The sequence below is a fragment of the Sinocyclocheilus rhinocerous genome, unplaced genomic scaffold (genome assembly GCF_001515625.1).
Source record: "Sinocyclocheilus rhinocerous isolate Xijiao unplaced genomic scaffold, SAMN03320098_v1.1 scaffold24, whole genome shotgun sequence".
NCBI classification, from domain to species: domain Eukaryota; kingdom Metazoa; phylum Chordata; class Actinopteri; order Cypriniformes; family Cyprinidae; genus Sinocyclocheilus; species Sinocyclocheilus rhinocerous.
Window position 1 is genome coordinate 2069425 of NW_015647124.1, and position 17218 is coordinate 2086642.

The 17218-nt window shown below is 37.8% G+C and overlaps 3 protein-coding genes across 4 annotated transcripts in view; all 3 read left to right on the forward strand.

The window, feature by feature from the left end:
* Positions 1-4426, forward strand: part of LOC107708966 (uncharacterized) — a 23886-nt gene extending 19460 nt beyond the window's left edge. Inside the window, exons 8-13 of the mRNA XM_016513344.1 lie at positions 1057-1107; positions 1184-1441; positions 2160-2510; positions 3175-3432; positions 3518-3766; positions 4207-4426. Coding sequence (XP_016368830.1) covers positions 1057-1107; positions 1184-1441; positions 2160-2510; positions 3175-3432; positions 3518-3766; positions 4207-4232 — 1193 coding nt within the window. The 3' untranslated portion in view covers positions 4233-4426. The remainder of the gene's footprint in view (positions 1-1056; positions 1108-1183; positions 1442-2159; positions 2511-3174; positions 3433-3517; positions 3767-4206) is intronic.
* Positions 4427-4944: 518 nt separating this feature from the next.
* Positions 4945-10873, forward strand: LOC107708968 (probable serine/threonine-protein kinase kinX). Its single transcript, XM_016513346.1, has 6 exons — positions 4945-5462; positions 5646-8657; positions 9040-9241; positions 9339-9430; positions 10073-10158; positions 10248-10873. The coding sequence occupies exons 1-6, from the start codon at positions 5406-5408 to the stop codon at positions 10309-10311; spliced, it is 3513 nt and encodes a 1170-aa protein (XP_016368832.1). The 5' UTR covers positions 4945-5405; the 3' UTR covers positions 10312-10873.
* A 140-nt stretch (positions 10874-11013) lies between these two features.
* Positions 11014-17218, forward strand: part of ppp4cb (protein phosphatase 4, catalytic subunit b) — a 10946-nt gene continuing 4741 nt past the window's right edge. The window contains exons 1-8 of one of the 2 annotated variants that reach the window (XM_016513347.1): positions 11015-11172; positions 13757-14011; positions 14104-14155; positions 14304-14354; positions 15726-15827; positions 16167-16340; positions 16428-16554; positions 16630-16819. In XM_016513347.1, the coding sequence (XP_016368833.1) occupies positions 13914-14011; positions 14104-14155; positions 14304-14354; positions 15726-15827; positions 16167-16340; positions 16428-16554; positions 16630-16819 (794 nt within the window). In that variant the 5' untranslated portion in view covers positions 11015-11172; positions 13757-13913. Of the gene's footprint in view, positions 11173-13756; positions 14012-14103; positions 14156-14303; positions 14355-15725; positions 15828-16166; positions 16341-16427; positions 16555-16629; positions 16820-17218 lie in introns of both variants that reach the window. The other variant, XM_016513348.1, reaches the window with a different exon arrangement.

Sequence of the window (17218 nt, forward strand, 5' to 3'; positions counted from 1 at the left end):
TATTTAAATATATATTAAAATATATATTATATATATATATTTTTTTTTTAAGACTTTTTTTATCACAGTTATAATTTTTGCATTAGACAGATCATTTTCATGACAATGAATCACATTTCTAGAAACACATACCTTTGAGAAGTGTAAAACACAGTGTAAAACAATATTTTGTATATACATAATCAAAAATTAAAGGCAGTATAGCAAAAATATTACAAAACATAAATTATTATAAAACATAATTTGTATACATACAAATGTATAAATATTTATACAAAAATATAATACATTTAGTAAAACCTTTTTAATAAAACATTACAGTTATGAAAATTGTATTAACAACTTAATGGTGCTACAATAACCTTCATTTTCATTAAGCAAAACATTTTTTATTTTTACATTACAGCTAAGAATTGGATTTAATTAATATATATATATGTGTGTGTGTGTGTGTGTGTGTGTGTGTGTGTGTGTGCGTGCGTGCGTGCGTGTGTGTGTACTGGTTTATATATTCTGTTGGGGACTTAAACCTGACTACACACAGACTCATGGGGACTCGTGTCACGCACGGGACCTAAATTGTGGTCCCCACGGGTACAAAAGCTTATGAAGTTTTTTGAAAATCTAAAAATGCACAAAGTTTCCTGTGAGGGGTAGGTTTAGGGGTAGGCTTGGTGTAGGGCAATAGAAAATACGGTCTGTACAGTAGAAAAACCATTACGCCTATGGAGAGTCCACACAAGGATAGCTGACCAGACTGTGTGTGTGTGTGTGTGTGTGTGTGTGTGTGTGTGTGTGTATACTGTTATGAGAAAAAAAAAACGTAATGGTCCTAAAATAACCTTCATTTTCATTAAGCAAAACATCATTTCTTTTTCTAGCATCTAGATTTTAGAGTGAAACATGACCCAGACATGTTGAGGTGAGGTTTGGTTACCCTGGTTGCACCTGCTGGTTCCTGTTTCTAGATGTTCCTTCTCCTTTAGCATATAAAGCAAGACGCATGTTTCAATCTATTTTCATTTCATCATGTTTACATTATTGTTTTTTGTTTAGCACCACCTGAGGTTTCAGAGATCCAGTTCTCAGAGGCAAATGAGGAAGGAGGTATCACAAACAATGCGTACATTAGAATATTGCATATTATATAAATGCATCATTATAAAATGTTTTCTCTTGTCAGGTGTTGTGACAATGACAGCCCAGGCCTCTCACTTTCATCCGGACATCATCACCTTCCGCTGGTTCTGTGAGGGTGGGGAGCTGAGCCCCGTGTCCTTCCCGCAGGCGCTGGCAGCCCCTCGACCTGATGCTGAAGGCTTCTTTTCGGCCATGAGCCAGTGCAGACTGCCCACAGCAGAGCTAGAGAGAGGAGAAACCAGAGTGTGGGTCGCCGTTCACCACACGGCCCTAAAACAGCCCATCACATGCGAAACTAGAGGTGAGAGCTGTAGTGAAATAACTGAGTTCTTGGAACTGACTTTTGTGTTGAGAGGTGCAAACATAATACCATAATACACAAACTATCCCAGCAGTATATACTTTGCACAGTATGAGAATTTTGTTGAATAGCTGGATGACCTAATACATTGACTGAAATGTGCATTTATACAACCTGGAATATAGTATCCTGCTAATGCATTGCTCTCAGCTTTGCCTTCCATGTCCAGTGTAGGTAACAGTTTATCAGTTTAATGTAAACTATTATTGCACAGCTCTGTATATGAAGTTGGATATACTGTATATACTGTATTATATCCAACTTTATCCGCATACATACAGTACACTTATGTAAAGCCATAAAACTATATAGCAATATATAGTGATATAAACTTTTGTCGCAAAATGTAACTATATTAAAATCCAGCTCTTTATATGGTGTTGGATATATGAGTATGTCCAGTTTCATTCACATACATACAGTACACTTGCGTAGGGCCATATATACTACATACTGTAGCAAATCTCAACTGCTTGATTCTAACCCTTTGTAAAATTTGTCTTTCATGTACTGATTAAAACATTAAGGTAGTATACAGTGTAAAATACAGCACAGTATGCAATAAGCAGTATCATAGCGAATATAGGCAGCCAAATATAGGCTGGAAATACATTAACAACACATTTTTGATCAAATAACTGACTTTATTCTTTCTTAGGGTTCATGAAAAAGCCCACCGTTTCAGAGATCATCTCCTCTGCTCTCGCGTCTGCTGAGGAGGGACCTTTGACCCTCGCCTGCGACATAACTGGTTTCTACCCTCTTGAAATCTCTGTCAAATGGCTGCATCTAAAAGGGAATTGGACTGAGGAGGGAGAGGACAGAGAAAGGGAAATCAAAGAGGGAGCTGAGCTTTGGGGCCCTTTGCAAACTCTGCCCAGGACATTTAGAGCAAAAGCATTACTTAAAGAGCTGGATGAGATGGCATGGGGAGATGAGATAGTTTGCAGAGTGACACACTGCTCCCTCCTGAAGCCCATTGAGAGAGTCTGGAAAAATACTCATATCGGTAAAGGACACACTCGAAAATAATAGATTTTTTTTTTTCATTAATATTTTTGTTCATGTTTTTGAAAAACAAAGTCTCTTATACTCACCAAGGCTGCATTTATTTCTTCAAAAATACAGTAAAAACAGTAATATTGTGAAATATTAATACAGTTTATAATAACTGTTTTCTTTTTTATATATATTCTTGTGATGCAAAGAAATTTCAGCTTCATTACTCCAGTCTTCAGTGTCACATGATCCTTCAGAAATCATTCTAATATGCTGATTTGCTGCTCAAGAAACATTTATTATTATTATGGTTTTGCTGCTTAATATTTTTGTGGAAGCTGTACATATATATGTGTGTGTGTGTGTGTGTGTGTGTGTGTGAGAGAGTGTTAGTATTTTCTTTTTTTTCTTTTTTAAATCAATTATATATATATATATATATATATAATTTATTTAAAACAGAAAAAAATAGAAAATACTAACATTATAGAAAAGTCTAATATTATAAATGTCTTTACTGTCATTTTTGATCAATTTAATACATCCTTGCTGAATACAACTATTCATTCTTTAAAAAATTTGCAACCTAAACCTAGAATATAATATGAAGGATATCATAGAGACATATGGTTTTGGGCTCTTTTGATGCAATCTTTCTCTGTCTTGTTTCTCAGTTGCTCCCTCCATCCCTCGTTCTCTGACGGTTTGCTGGAGCAGAGATGGTGTGGGAATATTCTCCGTTCTTCTCTCTGGAGGAAAACCCACGGCTGAAGTTCTCTGGGCTGCTGGTGGCACGACCGTCTCCAAGCTTTTGTCAAAAGAGAGAGAGAGAGAAAACAGCGAAGGGAAACCAGAGCTCAAGAGCGTTTGTGTTCTGGTGAGATCTACAGGACGACAGGAAAGTGACAGTCGCAGAGGAGGACATGCACGCAGTACGTATGCCAATATGATGGTGAGCAGACTGAATGTTTCTCAATAGCATCAATAAGAAAAGCAACCATTTGGCTTATTCTACAGGAATCAGGCCGCCTAGTGTGGACTGCAATGCCGAATGTGAAAAGATGAATGAATGTGCGGATGGAATGAAATCCGTACTAGAGGACAAACAGCTGAATGAGCATATGGAGGAGAATGATGAGGATGAGGATGTGGATCCATCCTATATAAACACTGTGAGATTGAGGAAAGAGAAGAAAGAGTGTCTGAGAGTTACTGTGGAAATTACCCATCCTGCACTGAGATTCCCTGCGTATCTTACCTGGACAGGTAAATAATGTGTTGTTGAGATACAAGATGTTGTGCATGTGTAAAATTAGTAATTCAATGGATACAGTAAAACTAAATAATATTACTATTCAAAATCCAGTATAAATACTAAATACACTGAAAAAAATGTGGTGTAGAAACAAACTGATAGTACATTTCGCAAATAAAACGGCAGGTAAATCATTGAATTAAACATGAAATTTGAAAACGGAAAGACTTAAAGGGTTAGTTCACCCAAAAATGAAAATTAGGCTGCAGTATTTCCTTGTAAAACATACTCTAATAAACTGTTTTAAAAACATTTAAAGTGTTTATTTCCCTCTTAAAAATATAATATTGTTGACAAATATGTTTATAATTATGTACACTCACATGAGATTAGACTACAATAAGTGACCTAGATTAGAAGATGAAGTTTACTTCTCACTTGTGTTTTGCAGAGCCTGCAGAGGAAGCGTCATCATGATGACTCGCAGTTATTTAGAAATCTACATCTTCTCTTGACGCCACCTCCACCTCCACCCCTACCTATGAGCTCATGAAACTTTATACTGGAGTTTTGCTGTTGTATTTTTTTTTCTTAAAAAATAAAATGTTTTCTTTTACTACTAATATGATGCATGAAACACAATATTAGGTATTCACTTCACTCTGAATTATCTGCCATCAATTTTAATTAAATAAACTAATTAAAAACTTAAATAAAATAAAGCTGTCATGTGATTTTTTTTTTAAAACCGAGTATGTGAGAAAGTCAGAAAGAACGCACCACAGTGACTAATTTTGTCCACGTACTAAGCTGACTTAGATACACGTCAAACCACAACACTTGTGCATATTCAGACGTGCACATTAGTTTTATTGTTATTATTGCGCCTACACTTAAAATGCTTTAGTTTTCTATCATAATCAAACAATGTCATTACTATCTCATCTCATAATCAGCTACGCTTTAAAGCTGATACGGTGAAATATCTTGAGGGAAGTTAGAGGTGCTGCACACTCTAGTTGCGCAGAAGTAACTGTTGCAGCAGAAAACTATGGCTGTATTTCAAAACCTAGTGAGATTTCTTTCCAGACAGCAGATTTTCTCGCACTGTGACTGAAAAAAAAAAAATCATAAATACGAAAAAATGCCGGTTTCACTCATGATGTCCAAAAATGCTGCAGGCGACTGAGACACTGCACGCGCAACAGTGCTGCACGGTCATGACCGGTGCCGCCTTTTTAGATTGTTCACTAGGTTTTGACACACAGCCAGTGTGATTTAGAGAAGTGTACTCCGAAATGATGTGTGGTTGAACATGACAGGCCCGATGACTCTTATGCTGTCCTCACCACAAACCAACTCCGTGCGAGAGTTTGTGCTTGTGCGTTGGCTGGTGTCAATGCTGCTTCACACAGCGCGTCTTCCTCATTAAAACACCGGACATATGAGCACAAGGAACTCGACAAATGCGACCTCCATCACTCAGTAACAATATAACTTCCCATAAAGGACTCAACTTATAAAAAGGAGACGTGCTTGTTATGGTCTGAATGGGGATGTTGTGAAAAAACCGCCTGGACGTCGCCACCAAAACTTCGAGGGAGCCTCATTAATCTGTCAGCAATTCATCATTTTTTTATTTAATCGGCTATGGATCCACCTGAAAGCTCAGGGAACCGCATTGGTCGCACTATTTGGACCGTTTGGGTGAGTAAATGCTGCTCTTTTGCAACAGTGACTTTCACTGATTAAGTTGTGATAATGATTAGTCTGTATGTATAATACCAGTGATATTGTATCGCTTGTCTAGTCCTCATATGATCTTTGTCTCTTGATGAGTAGCCTAATGTAAGGCTCACTGACTCCTGTTTCAATGTTTTGCTCGTATAGGGTTATCTGTCAGGGGCTGTTGCACGATATCTCAGACCGGAAGTCACAGATGAAGGAAACCAAAGTGTTCGTACCAGAACAGAAGATATTGACTTGAAAAGTGCAGTAAACAAGATTAACACAGAAGTAACGGCAAATAATTTCAACAATGAAGGGAAGAAAACTAATCAAATTGACAGTGCAGAGGTCAAGTGTTCCCCATCTAATGCCAGAGTGCAAGTGGCTTCTGTGCCGTGGGAAAACACTGATGTGGTCAAGGACGACAGTAATGATGAACTTCATGTTCACACCACAAAAAAACAAACTTACTATTGTGCAGTGTGGTCCACTGGGACTGATACAGACAACGAAGGACGCATGGTTGGCGCATGTGTTGAGAAAGAAGCAGTTTCATCCGATGAGGTTCAGGCTGAAAAAGTATATGCAAACAATGAGTGTAAGGAGAGTGAAACTGCACACGAGTTGGAAGAAACTGGAAAGACTGAACAAAAATATGGTGACAATGAAGATGAAGAAGAGCGTGATCAGAATCATGAGGATGAAAAGTGTGCAAAGAAGAGAGAAGATGCATATAAGACAGACGTAATGGTCCAATTTGAGCAAGATGTAGAACAGGAAAAGCAGATAAACATGGCGAACCATGGAGAGACAGAAGGCATTGCCGGTTTTAAACATGCAGATGAACATCTAATTGAAGAAAAGGAGAACGATTTAGACCAGAAGGATCAGGAGAAAACTGAGAATGATGAAGAACAAGGACTTGAATCACAAGTTCAAGATTTGCAGAAGAGTGAAGATCCAGATAACGCGGACGAAATGGTCCAATGTGAGCTTTATGGACAAGATGTAGAACAAGACAAACTGATAAACATGATGGATCATGGAGAGACGGGAGGCATTGGAGGTTTTAAACATGCAGATGAACATCTTATTGATGACATGGAGGTACAAATTGTTGACCAGAAGGATCAGGGGAAAATTGAGAATGATGAAGACCAAGGAACTGAATCACAAGTGCAAGATTTGCTGCCACAGCTGGAATATTTAAAAAAATATTCTGATGAAATTGCTTACGTCTCTAAAAACGAGGTTGAGGAGATGATGCCTGAAACTAGAGGTGCGACTGAGCAGGATAAGGAGAATGAAACTGTACAGGACTTGGAAGAAATTGGGCAGCTTGAACGAAACGATGGTGACAATGAAGATAAAGAAGAATGTGATCAGAATCATGAGGATGAAAAGTGTGCAATGAAGAGTGAAGATCTGGATAACGCAGACGTAATGGTCCAATGTGAGCTTTATGGACAAGATGTAGAACAAGAAATGCAGATAAGCATGATGGACCATGCTGAGCATCCTATTGATGAAAAGGAGAAACAAATTGTTGACCAGATGGACCAGGAGATGAGTGAGAATGATGAAGAACAAGGAACTGAATCACAAGTGCAAGATTTGCTGCCACAGCGGGAATATTTTACAGAGGAAGCAGATGACCTTGCAAAGCCTGAAAGGCTGAAAGTAATGGAAAAATATTTTTATGACATTGATGAATTCTCGAAAAAAGGGGTTGAGGAGGTAATGCATGAAACAGAGCAGGATGAAGACACCACAGAAAGTGAACAAGACACGACTAAATATGAGCTAATGGAGTCAGTAGAAACCCTGCAGAGAGTTTCCGAAGAACTATCTGAAAAAAAAGTACCAAATGTTGAACTGAAAATGACCACAGTAGTGGATGAGTTTTTCGAAACCGTTGATACATTAGAAGACACCCTGCTGTTGGATTCAAAACAGGATACTTCAGAAAATACTCCTGTAACAGGAACTGGGTCACCTGTGGTGGCCATGAAAACTGAAGGCATGTTTTCAGATCTAATTGTTTGCGAGTTCCCTGGAGAATTGAGGAAAGGGCCAGAGACTGCATTGGCGGAGACTGATTTGGGATGTTTTGAGGAGATCAAAACTAACCTACATGACCTCCAAACTCTTGCAGAAGAGCAAGCAGAAAGGGAAGCTGTGATCACATGCTCTGTTGAGCACTCTGAGACCCTGAAAGCAGTTGAGATGGAACAAGACATTGAAACTTTAATCGGATCCTTGGGTACAACAGAAAGTCAGGCACATCAGGAAATAGACAAAACCGAGTTCTCACTCAAAGAACATGTTGATTTAAGAACTGAACTGATTGAAGAAACAACTGAAACAAAGATCAGTTCAGAAGATGAGGAAGCAGAACCCTCCGAGAAAGAAAGTCAATCATCAGTCATCAGAAATGTCACTTTACAGTCACATGAGCTTCTTGAGTTCACAGAAGGAGAATGCAAATCATCTCTAGGAACAATGGACACTTTCAATGAATCACTAGGAATTTCAAGTATGTCTGAAATCGAGATTAAACATGTTGCAGAGGAGCAAACGGACGTGAAACCTGTATTAACAAGGTCTTTGAGTCCAGCAGAGTTTCTGGAGGAAACTCTACATCTGCAGGGTGAATCAGAGCGATGCGCTGAAGAGCAGGAGATCCTGGAGACAGATGTGGTGAAGACCGCTTTAGAGTATGTAGAAGGAATAACAAATCAAGTCTTGAAGGAAATGATAGAAACAGAAATGAACTTCGTACAAGAAGCAGAACCTTTGGCAGGACCTTCAACAGAAGAACCTGGTGATGCAGAATATCAAGGACCATGTGTGTCAGCTGATGGTTTTGTCCTGGAAGAAGAAGGGAAGTTATTGGGTGAGACAATGGACAGTAAGGTAGAAATGGAGGTGGAAACCACAAGTAGTGAAGTTCTTAAACAAACCGAGCAACATATTAGTTCACCAGAGTGTGAAACTACTGAAGCTGATGGACGTCGTGATCAGATACAGAAGGTCATTGCTGGAGAAACAGTGTTGAGTAGTCATGAAGACTTAATGGAAGTCAGCAGACCTGGGATGAAAAGAGGATTTGATCCAGTGAGCAAAGACCTTCCAGAGGTGAAGACAGAAGGCAAATTTTATTTGTATCTACAGGTAATATAGAATATTTTGTTGAGTAAAAGCTCTACGAATATAGAAATTAAATGTCATCCTACTAAGAAGTTAAAAGGGTTAGTTCACCCAAAAATGAAAATTCAACCCCGTTTCAAACCCGTAAGACCTTCGTTCATCTTTGGAACACAATTTAAGATATGTTTGATGAAATCTGAGGGCTATCTGGCCCTCCCATAGACAGCAAGGTAACTACCACACATCAGTGGTTCAACAGTAAAGTTACGAAGCTACGAGAATACTTTTGTGTTCCGAAGATGAACGAAGGTCTTACGGGTTTGAAACGACACGAGGGTGAGTAATTAATGACAGAATTTTCATTTTGGGGTGAACTAACCCTTTAAACTTGACTATTTATCTTTAGGCATTTGAGGAATCATCTTTGGACTTCACCATTCAGAAGTCTCGAATTGCTCTGAAGAATCCCCTAGTTCGGCCTCCCAAAGACCCCAGAAGGCTCCTCTTCAAGGCCTCGGTCGAACCTCTTGTCCCACAGCCTTCACCATGTAGTCAGAAGGTTGAAGTCTCTCTTCCAAATAAAGGGGTGACTGGATTTAAACTTCCAGGTATTTACCAAAATAAAATCTTAATGAAAAGTACATTAACATTTTATTAGTACTTTAAATCGGTCCATTATTTGTTTTTTCCTTGGTCATTTTTCAGGACTGGGTGCAGCGCTGCCAGTATTGAGAAAAACTGAGTTTGGGAAGAAAGCAAGAGAAGGAGGAGCAGCAGAGAGAACACTACAACCACAGGTACACAACAGATATGGACACACAAACAGTTTGAGTCTAAAAAATGATGGTACTGCGTAATCTAAGCACAATATTACACTCAATAAATATTTTTAATCCTAAATTTAAGATTTGTGTATTTTAATTGCTTATAAAATTTTCATCCGTTTGGATTACACAGTTTTAACGTAAACAAACTAATAAAAATTACAGCTAAAAACTTTTTTATTTGATTTAAATAATTATATTTTCAAATTGCAGCTATTCAAATTGCTTAGAATCAACATAAATCTGTTAATTGCAAAAATAAATGTTGTTAGCTGTGGAACAAGCAATATTCAAGTTAAAGTTAATTAAAGTTCAAATGAATGAGATTGAAAGAAATTGGATTTATTGATAAATATATAAACCTGCTTGTTGTGTATTTTAAACACATTCAGCTTATTAGTACTGTGACAAAAATCTTAACTGGTCCTTTCCTGTTTTGATTTATGTATGCATGACAAATATGCATCACATTTTATTTTTATTAGTTTATGGTGAAACTGTAAAACTGTAATAAAAAACGGCTGAAAATTTTATTTAAAAAAAAATGTGTATGTATCAAAGTATATGTCAGTTATTTTATGTGTAGATGTGTAATAATACAACTGTTTTTCACAGCAAAAGTCAGTTGCAGTAACAGAGGATTCCGTCAAACAAGAGCAAGTGCCAGCTAAACCCAAATGGACACCGCCAAGGCATCCTGGGTATGGCCTGTTATATCAATCTGAATTATTAATTTCATTTGATGTTGTTTCACAAATAGCTAACTTCTTTCCTTATTTTGTTTGTGCAGTATGGGGAGTCCCTTCATGATGGCAGAACTCAAAAGCAAACTCAAAAAGCCTGTTCAGGAGTAATATATTTTCAGATGCATTCTTCACCCGTTTTTATTTGTCTTATTCAAGCACTATGCAGCCTGGTAAATATTATGGAAAGTTATTCTACTGTTATTCTAACTCCTCAGCTGCCGCACAACATTTCATTTTACTTCCACTATTTTGTTTGCTTCTATCTAAGAATCTAAACTGCGCACAGACATTTCTCATGCATTTTTATTAAGAGTTTAACTGAGTATGTATTTATATTTGAAGGGGAAAAAAGTATGAGGGAAATGATTACATACTAAATATCAATAAACATTTTTGCACCTTTTTGCAGCACTTAAACTTTGACTGTAGTTCAAACTGTCATAGCCAGTGTTTATCACTAGGGGGCAGCAGAGAGTCACTGCTGGACATGCATGTCGTTTCGCCACTAGAGGGCAGAACAGAGTCGCTGGCTGTCATATCACATTTATAACTATTTTACTGCTATTTGTTATTGTTATATTGTATATTTCTTTTTCTTGTCATTACTTTCTATGTGTATAATTATTTGGCAATATTGTATGTAAACAATCATGGCAATAAAGTACTTTGAATTGAATATATCACTTCGCCACTAGGGGGCATAACAGAGTCGTTGGTTGTCATATGTTTATACGCCACTAGAGGGCAGTAGTAAGCCGCTCGCTGTTACATATCATTGCGCCACTAGGGGCAGCAGAGAGCCGTTGGCGGTCACATATGTCTGGCTTTCCAAAAGGGAGGCGCTTGACGCCGGTAGAGGGTGGTGGGGAAAAAAAGACCGACGAACCGGGTGGAAGCCCTAAAAAGCGAACTGACGTTATACTCCTTAAATTGCTCTATTTTTTACAAGTCTATCTGGAGTGACTAAAGGTACGTTTCACCCGTATATTTCTTGAACTCTATTGTTGTTTAATCGGCGAAGAAGCGTAAACTGGCCGTGTATTTGTCTAGGCAGATGAGCTCGTTTTTCCGGCCTTTAGCTCTCAGGCTAGCTAGCGCTGCTAATTCAGGATTGATTCGTCTGTGGCTAGAAATTGAGGTCGAGTTTGACATCAGGACTCTTGACATCGTGGGGATTGACAACTGTCGGTGGTGTGTTTGTTAGTGTTGGTCGTCTAGAAGTTATTTAATTCATCAGTAAGTTTTCAGGAAAGTTGTGCCTGTCTAATTCACCGTCACGTTGGGTAAGCGAACTGAGCGAAGTAACGTTAGTTTTTACGTTTAACGTAGTTGCTTGTGAAATAATAAATTTGACAGCGTATTGAAATAGGAAGACTTTTAAAATGATGTTTTAGCTTTTATTGTAACACGAGTTGGCGACACAAGATTGAACTGTCATCCTAATTAGATTTAAATCTAAGTTATTTTACCAGAGTTAGATTTAGATTCGTTTTAAACGCTTGACGCCGTATTAAATTCGCTGTTTTGAGTTGTTTAACTTGATTAACTACTGCAGTCTGCAGGTTTCTCTACCAAAGGCCAGTGACCTCATCCACTCGTTTTTAGGCTATTGTGCTTAATTTGCATACATACTATGACGTTGTTAATCAGAAGTCATGAATATTCATATTTTACTTAATTCTCATTAAACATTTGTGACTGGTTTCAGAAAGCCTTTGTATTTAAAGAAAACGATTAACCATTAAAATGACTGCGTAAAACATGTACACACAACCTGTTTTTTTAATTATTATTATTATTTATTATTAATGCCGTAACCAAGAACAATACGATAAGAATCATCCATTGCAAAACAGAAAAAAACAACAACAACAAAACAAAAATACTATAAACCAGTGCTAGGGTATACAACAATAACAAAAATACAAGTAAATAATATTCCAAGGAAAAATAAAATTTTACGCTACAATGTCATATTTACATACAATGTTATATGCTCTAATTGCCTTTTTACTTGTGCAGTTTTGTAAAACGTTACAGTAAAGCTTGAAATCGTTTTAAATTAAAGTGAGAAAAATTTGGTTTGGCGTCTGAACATTTCATTTTATGAATATGAAACTTTCCCATGTATATTAATAATTGTACAAGATAGGCTTTGTCTTTATCAATTGATCATTAAAGTATATTAATATGTTAGAACCTCTCAGCTGTAAAGCAATGTGCAATATCTTCTTAATTAAATGTTCCATATCAGTCCAGAATATTTTTGTATATAAGCAATGAAAAATAGTTTCCTTTACTGGGTATATTCAATGCATTATATTAAAAGAAACTTATTTTGCTTTGTTATTAATGTAAAATGTATCCACTGTTCGCCAAGCTTTATGCCAATTCAAGTCACCAAACACAGAAGACCATAAAAAACGAGCTGGAGGATAAACAATGTTATTAAGTATATTTCTAATATAGTCGTTTGAGACTGTTTTGTATAATATTTCTGTTACCAATGAATATTTTACTCTTGATATCTGCGAGATTTAAATCTTTCTCCTGAGATGTATTGTTGAGAAGAATCTGTACACGCAAACTGTTTTTGTGGGTCTTTCTGCTTCATGACGTTATAATGATAATGTGACGTCATGTGAGTTGACTAATGGTTTACTCGGTGTGTAATGGCAAAATAACTTTAATCGGACAGGTTTTCTATTATGATCAACAGGTTTTGAAAGTAAAAATCCCATTTATTTTCTCTATAAGGGAGTTGATTTTTAAGGCCTGCTGTAATATGCTTTTGTTGAAGCCGTCGGTCCTTATTTTTTCAACTCATGTATAACAGTAGAATTCCTGGTAAAAAACTACAATACCCATGATTCTGCAAAGTAATCTCCACCAATCAGGGAATTGATAAGGCAATTCATGCCAAAATATCTGGTTAGCGCCCACCCACTATCATGAGGCACCGCGAATGACGTCATCTACGCTCTCAAACGATTTTGCAATGGACATAAAATATGTTGTTTCTATATTCACAATACTTAATGGGATTGTAGATCTTTTCCTCAGTAAAGCCGTTAAGTTCAGTCTTCAGTTTGTACAAACAGAAACTTGGTGAGCAGTAGAGACTTGTTTCAGAAACATTATTTTAAAACCTTTGACTGGTAATGTGTGTGCGATATACAGTGTGTACTGTTGCACTTTATGATGCTTTCTCGGGCTGTTTTGTATGGAAGGCCGTTTCCGCCACTGAATAAAAAATAAAAGAGGCAATTGCGACTTTTTATCTCACAATTGTGACTTTATAACTCGCAATTGCGAGTTTATATCTCAAAATTCTGTGAAAAAAGGTCAGAATTGTGAGGTAAAAAGTCGCAATTACATTTTTTTTTGTTTTATTCAGTGGCGGAAACGGGCTTCCATAGTTTTGCCTTATCTTCAATGATGAGGCAAAACTTAAGTTAACTTTGCATGGTTAAACTTGAATAAGACAAATACATAGTATAGTAAATGTTGACTATATTAAAATGTCTTTTCTTTTTTTCTTTACTCCAAACAGGTTGTTGTGCCCAGATTCGACCCCACCACCTCTCCACGTCTCTTCATCTGGTGTGTGTGTGTGTGTGTGTCTGTGTTTGGATAGCACAGAGAGAGATTGTTAGTCCTACAGTAGCGGTATTCACTGGTTTCTCCAGACGGTCTCTCAGAGATCCACCATGGGTGACATGAGTGATCTGGACAGGCAGATCGACCAGCTGAGGAGGTGTGAGCTCATCAAGGAGAATGAGGTCAAAGCCCTGTGTGCCAAAGCCAGGTGATTACAACCAACAGAAAGCCAATCAGTAGCTTTTAAAAGCATTTTACTGTTGATCATATGCTCATACAACACTAATGTGTGTCTTCCAGAGAGATTCTTGTAGAAGAGAGTAACGTACAGAGGGTGGACTCTCCGGTAACAGTAAGTATTGAGAAACTGAGCATAGAGGAGACAGAAAAGATTTTTTTAGATATTTTGACATTTTTCTCAAAACATCTTCTTTAAAATTATAATGAACCATTTCTTTGATCGTGTTTATGGGAAGTTAATAGCTCTGTCTTTTCTTCAGGTGTGTGGTGACATCCATGGGCAGTTTTATGACTTGAAGGAATTGTTTAGGGTATGTCTGAGTTCTTTCACACAAAAAGTCAATCCAAAATGATGTTTTTATTTTTTTTTGTATCCAGTGGTAGTGCTAGGCGGTATGACCAAAAATGTATATCACGGTATTTTTCAAAATTATACCGGTTTCACGGTACGTGGCGGTATTTTTTTTCATGCATGACCGGGTGTTAACCATATTTTCTACTGATTGAGAGAGGAAATACTGCAGTATATTGACTTAGAATGCCCTATTTTACTGTCATGATGAGTGAATATTGTCAAAAAATACCACACTAAATAGTGACTAAACACGACCCCTTTTAATACATGTTAACCAGGAGTCACTCTCATTTATAATCGCGGCATCGTCTGATAAAATCAACATGCATCTACACTAAAGAGCGGCTATGCGGTTGTTTTGGCTATATTACTTTTTTGTCTCATGCAGCGCACTGCCTGCGTCTGAGTAACAAACTAAAAAAAACAACAATCAAAAAAGTGCATGTGATATTAACAGACGAACTACGCTCATATTTATAATTCCAAACAATCAGTAAGCGACAGGTGCTAGGAAACGCTGTTTTGTACTCATTTATTGACGAGTCGGCTTCTCTGTCGCTCACTGCACAGAACAGACGCCGAGAGAGGTGACACTTCTCCGGGAAAGTCAGACCTCGCGTTTGCGGGACAGCACTGGCGAAATCTTCCAACTGAACCATAGCTAAGGTTTATCCAAAAAAGTCGCTAGGTTTGTCAGTATGAATATTCTATGGGAAAAAGCAGCTAAATGGGTCTGAAAGTTGCTAAATCTAGTGCTGAAGTCGCACTTGTGAGACGCGGGAGCTGATGGCAGGGGGCGGTGGATATTTGTGGCAGTCAATGTGGATATTGTGGATGAGTTCTTCTGTTTCATCACATTCTATTAGTTCTACAGCTTCAGTTTCGGAACTTTCACGCTTAGTAACACATACAGCTGTTCCCTCACCACAGTGCAACAGTGAAAAGGGACCCGTTTCAAACAGTGTCGCGTTCCGAGTTTGCCATGAATATAGCTTTTGATGCTGGTATAGCATAAAATGATAAATATCCAATAAATATCACTGGTTGATAATATAGTTCACATTTAGCGATGATATAAACAATCAAACAGTTGAGATTTCCTATGTAGAATAAATAGAGCAACCTACTAGTTGTAATTGATGTTATTGACTGGACAGTCTTACTGTTAGTTTAAATCAAATCAGTGGTGCTGTTATTTCCTTCAGCTTGCTAATCGCATGCTAGCATTTCTTATTGGACTGGGTATTTGTTATTTAAATGGGATATACTGACAAATCCACTAATAATTGGTTAATAAATTAGTATTTAATAAGCTGTTCTTCTTCAGGTGGGAGGCGACGTTCCAGAAACAAACTACCTCTTCATGGGAGATTTTGTGGACAGAGGCTTTTACAGTGTCGAGACCTTTCTGTTACTACTTGCCCTGAAGGTACTGTCAAGCTGTTTAGGACATTTGTAATGAGATGTAATGGTTGTTATTGTAATAAATGAACGTACACCACTGTTTAAAAATTTTGAATAATTAATATTTTTTTAGACATTTTTGAAATAATTTTGAAAGAACTGTTTTACATCTGAATATACAGTGGGTATTTGATTTTTAAAAATCAGCATATTAGAATGATTCCTGAAGGATCATGTGACACTGAAGACTGGAGTAATGATGTTGAAAATTCAGCTTTGATCACAGGAATAAATTATATTTTAAAATATATTCAAATAGAAAACGGTCATTTTAAATTGTAATATTTCACATTCATCCTCACAGGTGCGTTATCCAGACAGAATCACCCTGATCCGGGGAAATCATGAGTCTAGACAGATCACACAGGTGTACGGCTTTTACGACGAGTGTTTAAGAAAATACGGTTCGGTCACGGTATGGAGGTACTGCACAGAGATCTTCGACTACCTGTCCCTCTCCGCCATCATTGACGGCAAAGTGAGGCTTTTTGTTGGTTTGCTAACATGGTCCCACTTTCTGCCTCAGAACTGGCCTGATGTGGATGTGTTTCTTGTGACCCCACAGATCTTCTGTGTACACGGAGGCCTGTCGCCCTCGATCCAGACTCTGGACCAGATCAGAACCATCGACAGGAAGCAGGAAGTGCCTCATGATGGTCCCATGTGTGATCTTTTGTGGTCTGATCCTGAAGGTAATTCTAGATTACAACTGAGAAGTTGTTCATCATCAGCATCTCATTATATGACTGCATGGCTCTCTGATTCAGACACCACAGGATGGGGCGTCAGCCCGAGAGGTGCTGGATATCTGTTTGGCAGTGACGTCGTGGCCCAGTTCAACGCCGCCAACGACATCGACATGATCTGCAGGGCACATCAGCTTGTCATGGAAGGTTACAAGTGGCACTTCAACGAGACTGTTCTCACTGTGTGGTCTGCTCCCAATTACTGCTACAGGTGCGTTTTTGTCTCGCAGTTCTCAATATATTATTGAACCGTTCGGTACGACATCAATACGCGCTTGTGAATTGCAAACGTTGCAATCATTTCCGTGCGTTTTATTTCTCCGAATTGACTCTGTATGTCTGTGAGTCTACGTGCTGAGATGTACACCTCCCCGCTATAACGTGCATTTAAAAAAGCAATACACGTCAAACATCTCGCAATGAGAAGCGTTTCTAAATCTGTTGTCCAACAAAAGAGAACATTATGACATGTTTTACTCCACAACATCAGTCAGATGCATCCTTTTGTGATCTGATGTTGCTTCTTATCGCAGAATGAGGCAGAAAATATATATTCTATACTGTAATAAAGCCTGTCGATTAGCAATGGATTGTAAATATACATAATTAT